The sequence below is a fragment of the Strigops habroptila genome, unplaced genomic scaffold (genome assembly GCF_004027225.2).
Source record: "Strigops habroptila isolate Jane unplaced genomic scaffold, bStrHab1.2.pri NW_022045629.1_ctg1, whole genome shotgun sequence".
Taxonomy (NCBI): Eukaryota; Metazoa; Chordata; class Aves; order Psittaciformes; family Psittacidae; genus Strigops; species Strigops habroptila.
Genome location: NW_022651106.1, coordinates 113,078 through 122,203, shown reverse-complemented (window position 1 = coordinate 122,203; position 9,126 = coordinate 113,078). Strand labels below are relative to the sequence as shown.

The 9,126-nt window shown below is 61.4% G+C and overlaps 1 protein-coding gene across 1 annotated transcript; it reads right to left on the bottom strand.

The window, feature by feature from the left end:
* Positions 1 to 735: 735 nt before the first annotated feature.
* Positions 736 to 7,980, bottom strand: LOC115603288 (DDB1- and CUL4-associated factor 11-like; the record flags this gene model as incomplete). The annotated part of the gene is given in 9 exon segments (XM_030475054.1): positions 736 to 883; positions 2,156 to 2,262; positions 2,431 to 2,586; positions 3,921 to 4,007; positions 4,010 to 4,073; positions 5,185 to 5,370; positions 6,106 to 6,232; positions 6,748 to 6,802; positions 7,797 to 7,980. Coding segments are annotated over 9 exon segments (1,050 nt in total), but the record flags the coding sequence as incomplete, so codon positions are not given.
* Between the last annotated feature and the right edge of the window lie 1,146 nt (positions 7,981 to 9,126).

Below are 9,126 nucleotides of genomic sequence, written 5' to 3'. Positions count from 1 at the left end.
GTCCGCTCGAGCCTTCAGTGTGGGGCCCAGCCCCACAAGTAGCGCCAGGGCCAGAGCGTGGGCCCGGGGGAAGAGGGGGGACGCCATGACAGCGGCTGCCCCATAGCACAGCCCATGGATCAGCACCCCACAGCACCCCATAGCGCCCCACAGCTGCCCCATAGCGACCCACAGCGGCCCCATAGCCCCCCATAGCCGCCCCATGGCTGCCCACAGCCGCCCCATAGCGCCCCATAGCCGCCCCATAGCCGCCCCATAGACCCCTATAGGCGCCCCATAGGCTTGTGGGTAACAGGTGGCCAAAGGGCACGGGGAGGACATTGGGGGGGGGGGCACAAGGGGGGGTGCGAGGGACGATGTGGGGCCGCTTATGGGGCGCTATGGGGGGGGGGGGTGTATAGAGCCCATAGAGCCCCATAGAGACCCCATAGAAGCCCCTCACCCCCACAGAGATCAGTTATGGGGCGCAATAGGGGGGGGGCACTTGTGGGGGTCTATAAAGAGGAACTTATGGGGCATACTCGGACCCACATATCCCCCCCCCAGCCCCATAGATAAGCCATAGAGGGCCACTGAGGGCCCATACAGCCCCATAGATACCCCATAGAGCCGCATAGAGCCCCATAGACAACCCATAGTGAGTTATAGGCACCCCATAGAGCCCCATAGATACCCCATAGAGCCCCATAGACACCCCCTAGCCCCCATAGAACCCATAGAAGGAGGCGAAGGGGCTGACTTGGGGGTCACAGAGGTTTATTGTGGGTCGCGCTATGGGGCAGGAGGGAGGGGGCGGAGCTTAGGGGGGGTCCCCCCCTTGGGGCTCCCCCATTGGCTCGTCCTGTGGGTCCTGGTAAGTCCAGAGGCGGATGGAGCCGTCCCACTGCGGGGGGAGAGGGGTCAGTGCCCCATAGGGACCCATAGGGACCCATAGGGACCCCATAGAGCCCCATAGACACCCCATAGCCACCCAAGGACACCCCATAGACACCACAGAGCCCCATAACCCCCAATAGCCCCCCCCCAGACACCCCATAGGCCCCCATAGCCACACCATAGTGCCCCATAGGCATCCCATAGAGCCCCATAGCCCCCCATAGACACCCCACAGAGCCCCATAGAGTCCCTTAGAGCCCCATGGACACCCCATAGCCATCCCATAGAGCCACACAGTGCCCCACAGACACCCCATAGAGCCCCATAGCCCCCTGTAGCCACCCCATAGGCCCCCATAGACACGCCATAGACCCCCATAGCGCCCCATAGCTCCCTATAGACACCCCATAGAGCCACATAGTGCCCAAAAGACACCCCATAGAGCCCCATAGACACCCCATAGAACCCCACAGCCCTCTATAGACACCCCATAGAGCCACATAGTGCCCCATAGACACCCCATAGAGCCCCATAGCTCCCCATAGACACCCCATAGAGCCCCATAGACACCCCATAGAGCCCCATAGAGCCCCATAGACCCCCACAGACACCCCATAGAGCCCCATAGAGCCCCATAGACACCCCATAGAGCCCCATAGACTCCCCATAGTGCCCCATAGACATCTCATAGAGCCCCATAGCCCCCCACAGACACCCCATAGAGCCCCATACCCCCCCATAGACACCCCATAGAGCCACATAGCACCCCATAGCCACCCCATAGCGCCCCATAGACACGCCATAGACCCCCATAGAGCCCCATAGCCCCCCATAGACACGCCATAGACCCCCATAGAGCCCCATAGCCCTCCATAGACACCCCATAGAGCCCCATAGACCCCCATAGAGCCCCATAGCCCCCCATAGACACCCCATAGAGCCCCATAGCCACCCCATAGCCCCCCATAGACACCCCATAGAGCCCCATAGCCACCCCATAGCCCCCCATAGACACCCCATAGAGCCCCATAGACACCCCATAGCCCTCCATAGACACCCCATAGAGCCCCATAGACCCCCATAGAGCCCCATAGCCCCCCATAGACACCCCATAGAGCCCCACAGCCACCCCATAGCCCCCCATAGACACCCCATAGAGCCCCATAGCCACCCCATAGCCCCCCATAGACACCCCATAGAGCCCCATAGCCACCCCATAGCCCCCCATAGAGCCCCATAGCCTCCCCAGGCCCCCCCCCCCCCTTTAAGCCCCGCCCACCGAGGCGCTGGCCAGGGCCCCGCCCTGCGGGTGCCAGCTGACGTCACGCACGCAGCCGCTGTGATTGGTCAGGCGCCGCACGGGGCGCCCGGTCAGCACGTCATAGACTGCCAAAGGCAGGGGGCGGAGTCAGCGCGGGGCCACGCCCCCCGCCTCCCATTGGCCGCGCCGACCACCCCACGTGGGCCCGCCCCGCTCCCCCCCCTCCCCACTCTCTCCAAGCCACGCCCCTTCCGTGGTCCCGCCCCTCGCCTCCCATTGGCCGCGGCGCTCACCAATCACGGCCCCCGTGGCGCAGCCGGCGCTCAGGTATTGGCCGCCGCCGTCGCCAGAGGGCGGGGCCAGGCGGCAGCGCAGGAGCGTGTTCAGCACCACGTGGCCGCGGTACGTCATCAGCGAGCTGTCGCCCGGCAACGGCGGTGACGTCAGCGCTGCGGGGGGGGGGGCACGGGGGGGAGAGGGAGAAGAGGCGGCGCGGTGACGTCATGGCGTCGCCATGGTGATGGAGCGCCCCCCCCCCCCATAGACAGTGCATAGAGCCCCATAGACACCCCATAGAGCCCCATAGCGCCCCCATAGACACCCCATAGCACCCCATAGAGCTCCATAGCGGCCCCATAGCACCCAATGGACACCCCATAGCCCCCAATAGACACCCATAGACACCCCATAGGCACCCCATAGTCCCTTCTAGTGCCCCATAGATACCCCATAGCACCCCACAGACCCCCACAGACCCCCACAGACCCCCATAACCCTCCATAGACACCCACAGATACCCACTGACACCCCATAGCCACCCCATAGGCCCCCACAGACACCCCATAGCCACCCCAAGCCTCCCATAGACACCCCATAGTGCCACATAGCCACCCCCTAGCGCCCCATAGACACTCCACTGACACCCTATAGACACCTATAGCCACCCCATAGTCCCCCATAGAGCCCCATAGACACTCCAGGCACCCATAGAGCCCTACAGACACCCCATAGCTCCCCATAGACACCCCACAGACACCCCACAGACACCCATAGCCCCCCATAGCCACCCCATAGCCCCCCATAGGCACCCTATAGATGCCTCACAGACACCCATAGCCTCCCATAGACACCCCACAGACATCCATAGAGCCCTATAAACACCCCATAGACACCGCATAGGTCCCCATAGACATCCCACAGACACCCCACAGACACCCATAGACACCCCATAGACACCCCATAGCCACCCCATAGCGCCCCATAGGCACCCATAGATACCCCATAGGCACCCATAGATACCCCATAGACACCTATAGCCACCCCATAGCATCCCATTAGGCACCCATAGACACCCCATAGATACACCATAGCCACCCCATAGCCACCCCATAGGCACCCATAGATACCCCATAGACACCCCATAGACACCCCATAGCCACCCCATAGCCACCCCATAGACACCCCATAGATACACCATAGCCACCCCATAGCCACCCCATACACACCCCATAGCCACCCCATAGACACGCCACAGCCCCCCATAGCCACCCCATAGACACCCCATAGCCACCCCATAGCACCCCATAGGCACCCCATATCCCCCCATAGCCACCCCGTAGCCATCTCATAGTGCCCCACAGACACCCATAGATACCCCAGAGCGCCCCATAGCCACCCCATAGCCGCCCCATAGGCACCCATAGGCACCCATAGGCACCCATAGCGCCCCATAGCGCCCCATAGCGCCCCATAGCGCCCCATAGCGCCCCATAGCGCCCCGCACCTCTGCGTGGCGCGCGCTGCCAGCGGTAGTCCCAGCTCTGGCGCGCCACCGCCCGGCGCGTGGCCTCGAGGCCGCCGGCCCCGCCGGGCGCCGCAGGTCCCACAGCTTCGCCGTCTGGTCCTTCGAGTTGGACACCACGTAGCGGCCGTCCCCCTGCGGCAGCACCCTCAGCACCGCCGGCACCCATTGAGTCCCACTGACACCCACTGACACCCACCGGCACCCACCGGCACCCATTGAGTCCCACTGACACCCACCGGCACCCACCGGCAACCCACCGGCACCCATTGATACCCACTGACACCCATTGATTCCATTGCCCCCATTGACTCCACTACCCGCCATTGATTCTCATTGACCCCACTGAACCCCACTGTCCCCATTGACCCCATTCACTCCCATTGAAACCCCACTGAACCCCACTGAACCCACTGAACCCATTGACACCCATTGACCCCCCTTGAACCCCACTGAACCCCATTGACTCCCATTGAACCCCATTAACTCCCATTGACCCCATTGACTCCCATTGAACCCCACTGAACCCCATTGACTCCCATTGAACCCCACTGAACCCCATTGACTCCCATTGAACCCCCTTGACTTCCCATTGACCCCATCACTCCCATTCACTCCCACTGACCCCCACTGAACCCCAATGAACCCATTCACTCCCATTGAACCCCACTGAACCCCACTGAACCCATTCTCTCCCATTGAAACCCCACTGAACCCCAATGAACCCCACTGAACCCCTTCACTCCCATCAAACCCCATTGACTCCCATTGACCCCATTCACTGCCATTGAACCCCATTGATCCCCACTGAACTCATTCACTCCCATTGAACCCCATTGAATCCATTCACTCCCATCAAACCCCATTGACTCCATTGACCCCATTCACTCCCATTGAACCCCACTGAACTCATTCACTCCCCACTGAACCCCACTGAACCCCATTGAACCCCACTGACCCCATTCACTCCCATCGAACCCCATTGACTCCCATTGACCCCATTGACTCCCATTGAACCCATTGACTCCCATTGAACCCCACTGAACCCTATTGACTCCCATTGAACCCCATTGACTCCCATTGACTGCCATTGAGCCCATTGACACCCATTGAACCCCATTGAACCCCATTGACTCCCATTGAACCCCATTGACTCCCATTGACCCCATTGACTCCCATTGAACCCCACTGAACCCCATTGACTCCCATTGAACCCCACAGCCCCCCCCAGCCCCCCAGGGCCTACCCGGGTGTGCAGGAAGGTGACGCCGTCGCGGTGGCCCGTGAGCAGCCCCACGGGCCGGGCCCGATCCTGCCCCAGGCAGCGCCGGTCCCAGGCGCGGGTGACGCCATCGTCCCCCCCCGAGAGCAGGAGCTGCCCCCCCGCGTCCGCCAGCGCCACCGCGTTCACGTCGTCCTCGTGGGCCTCCACCTACGGCGGGACCCACACGTGGGGGTCAGACCCACAGAATGGGCGCCCACGACCCACAGAAGGGGCTCGAGCCACCCGTTGAGTGGCTTTGAGCTCCGTAAGAAGGGTCTGGAACCACCCTAGGGTGCCTTTCAGCCCCATAGGTTGGCTTTCAGCCCCATAGAAGGCTCTTGACCACCCCATAGAAGGGTCTTGACTACCCCACAGAGTGACCTTCAGCCCCATGGAATAATCTTGACCACACCATAGAGTGACTTTGACCCCCATAGGGTGCCCTTGTGCCCCACAGAAGGGTCTAGACCCACCATAAGAGACTCTTGACCCACCATAGAGTGACCCGGAGCCCCATAGGGTGATGTTGATGCCCCATAGAAGGGCTTTGACCCACGCATTGGTTGGCTTTGACCCACAGAATGAGGTCTGGACCCACCCTTGGGTGACACTGACCCCCCATAGGGTGACTTCGTGTCCCATAGAAGGCTCTTGAGCCCCATAGAAGGCTCTTGAACCCCATGGAAGGGCCTTGACCCACCATAGGATGCTGTTGACCACCCCATAGAGTGCCCTTGACCCCCACAGGATGCCCTTCAGCCCCACAGAAGGCTCTTGACCACCCCATAGAGTGCCCTGGACCCCCAGAGAAGGCCCTTAAACCCCATTGAGACCCCTCAATGGGGTCCAGCCCCACACCCCCATTAGCCCCACGCCTCCACCCTGCCCCACACATGGGCTGACCTTCAGCGTGCGCCGCTGGACCTCACGGTCGTAGAGGTAGATGCAGCCGTCGCTGCCGCCCCCCAGCACCTCCCGTCCATCCGGCCCCACCGCCAAGGAGAAGACAGCGAAGCGGCGCTCCTCCGGCCTGCAGGGGGGCAGAGGTGGGGCTGGGACCCATACGGACCCATAGACCCCAATAGGGGTTGACCTGTTGTCCACTGAAGTCAATGGGGCCCAATGGGGGTTGACCTGATGGCCCATTGGAGTCAATGGGGCCCAATGGGGGTTGACCTGATGGCCCATTGGAGTCAATGGGGCCCAATGGGGGTTGACCTGATGGCCCAAGCGGTCCATGTCTATGCCCATAGAGCCCATAGACACCCCATAGACACCCCTAAATACCCCATAACCTTTCCCATAGAGCCCCATAGACCCCATAACCCACCCCATAGATCCCTGTAGTGCCCCATAGACCCCATAACCTACCCAATAGAGCCCCATAGACCCCATACCCTGCCCCATAGAGCCCCACAGACCCCATAACCCACCCCATAGAGCCCAATAACCCACCCCATAGACCCCATAACCCGCCCCATAGACCCCATAACCTGCCCTATAGACTCCCATAACCCCCCATAGACACCCCATAGAGCCCCATACCTCAAGTCCAGCGCCGTGTGGGTATCTCCGTCCCCATAGATGTCATAGACATGGACTGGGGGGGGGGGCAGAAGAAGAAAGGGGGCGTGTCCTACACAAGCCACGCCCCATTACCCTAACCACGCCCCCTACAACCAAGCCACGCCCCCTTGGCCATTCATTAACCCTTATAGGGATCAATGGGGGGGGTCCAGCTCCGCTCCCATTGGCTGCCCACACCCCCTATGGCTTAACCACGCCCCCTATGTCTTTACCACGCCCCCTATGGGTCAGAGCCGCCCCCTATGCATCAGACCCCGCCCCCTATGGGTCAAACCCCGCTCCCTATGGTCAGAGCCCACCCCCTATGGGTCAGAGCCCGCCGCTATGGGTCACACCCCGCTCTCTATTGGGTCAAAACCCTGCTCCCTATGGGTCAGACCCCCGCCCCCTATGGGTCAAACCCCGCCCCCTTGGGTCAGACCCCGCCCCCTATGGGTTCAGACCCCACCCCCTATGGGTCACACCCCGCCCCCTATGGGTCACACCCCGCCCCCTATGGGTCAGAGCCGCCCCCTATGGGTCACACCCCACTCCCTATGGGTCAGACCCCGCTCCCCTATGGGTCAGACCCCACCCCCTATGGTCAGAGCCGCTCCCTATGGGTCAGACCCCACCCCCCTATGGGTCAGAGCCCCACCGCTATGGTCAGACCCCACCCCCTATAGGTCAGACCCCGCCCCCTATGGGTCAGACCCACCCCCTATGGGTCACACCCCACTCCCTATGGGTCAGACCCTGCTCCCTATGGGTCAAACCCCGCTCCCTATGGGTCAGACCCCGCTCCCTATGGGTCAGACCCCACCCCCTATGGGTCACACCCCACTCCCTATGGGTCAGACCCTGCTCCCTATGGGTCAAACCCCGCCCCCTATGGGTCAAACCCCGCTCCCTATGGGTCAGACCCCGCTCCCTATGGGTCAGACCCCGCTCCCTATGGGTCAGAGCCCATGGCTGTGGGTCAGAGCCCGCTGCTGTGGGTCAGAGGGTTGGCCGTGGGTCAGCCCCACCGTAGTTGGACCAGCTGCAGTAGAGGCAGTGGGCGCCGTCGGGGCTGAAGGCGACGTCCAGGACGCTCCAGCCCACGTCCCGCGCCCGGCAGCAGCGGAAGGGGCGGAGCCGGCCGCCCTCCCGCCACCAATAGAAGCGCAGCGTGTGGTCTGCGGGGGGCGGGGCCACCGTCAGGCCCCGTGGGCACACACGGAGACCCAGAGAGACCCACAGAGACACATAGAGCCCCATAGAGCCCCATAGAGACCCCATAGAGACCCACAGAGACACACAGACACCCCATAGAGACCCACAGACACCCCATAGAGACCCATAGAGACCCACAGACACCCCATAGAGACCCACAGACACCCCATAGAGACCCATAGAGCCCCCATAGAGACCCATAGACACCCCATAGAGACCCATAGACACCCCATAGAGACCCATAGAGACACATAGAGACCCCATAGAGACCCATAGACACCCCATAGACACCCCATAGAGACCCATAGACACCCCATAGAGACCCATAGAGACCCATAGACACCCCATAGAGACCCATAGACACCCCATAGAGACCCATAGAGACCCATAGAGACCCCATAGAGACCCATAGACACCCCATAGACACCCCATAGAGACCCATAGACACCCCATAGAGACCCATAGAGACCCATAGACACCCCATAGAGACCCATAGATACCCCACAGAGACACATAGACACCCCATATCCCCCACAGAGCCCCATAGCCACCCCATAGAGCCCCATAGATACCTCATAGACACCCCATAGACACCCCATATCCCCCCATAGAGCCCCATAGACACCCCATATCCCCCCATAGCCACCCCAGAGAGCCCCATAGATACCTCATAGAGCCCCATAGATACCCATACAGCCCCATAGACATGCCATAGAGACCCACCGATACCCCATAGAGCCCCACAGACACCCCATATCCCCCCATAGAGACCCACAGAGACCCATAGAGACCCAATAACCCCCATTAACACCCCATATCCCCCCACAGATACCCCATAGAGCCCCATAGAGACCGCATTGAGCCCCATAGAGCCCCAAAGACCCGCCACAGATGCCCCATAACTCCCATTAACACCCCATTTCCCCCCACATACAGCTCATAGAGCCCCATAGACACCCATAGAGCCCCATAGACACCCCATAGAGCCCCATAGACACCCCGTAACCCCCATTAACACCTCATATCCCCCCCATAGACACGCCATAGACACACCATAACCCCAGCCCCACCCCCATAGACCCCCATATCCCCCCACAGACCCTCCGTAGACCCCCATATGCCCCCATGTCCCCCCCATAGACC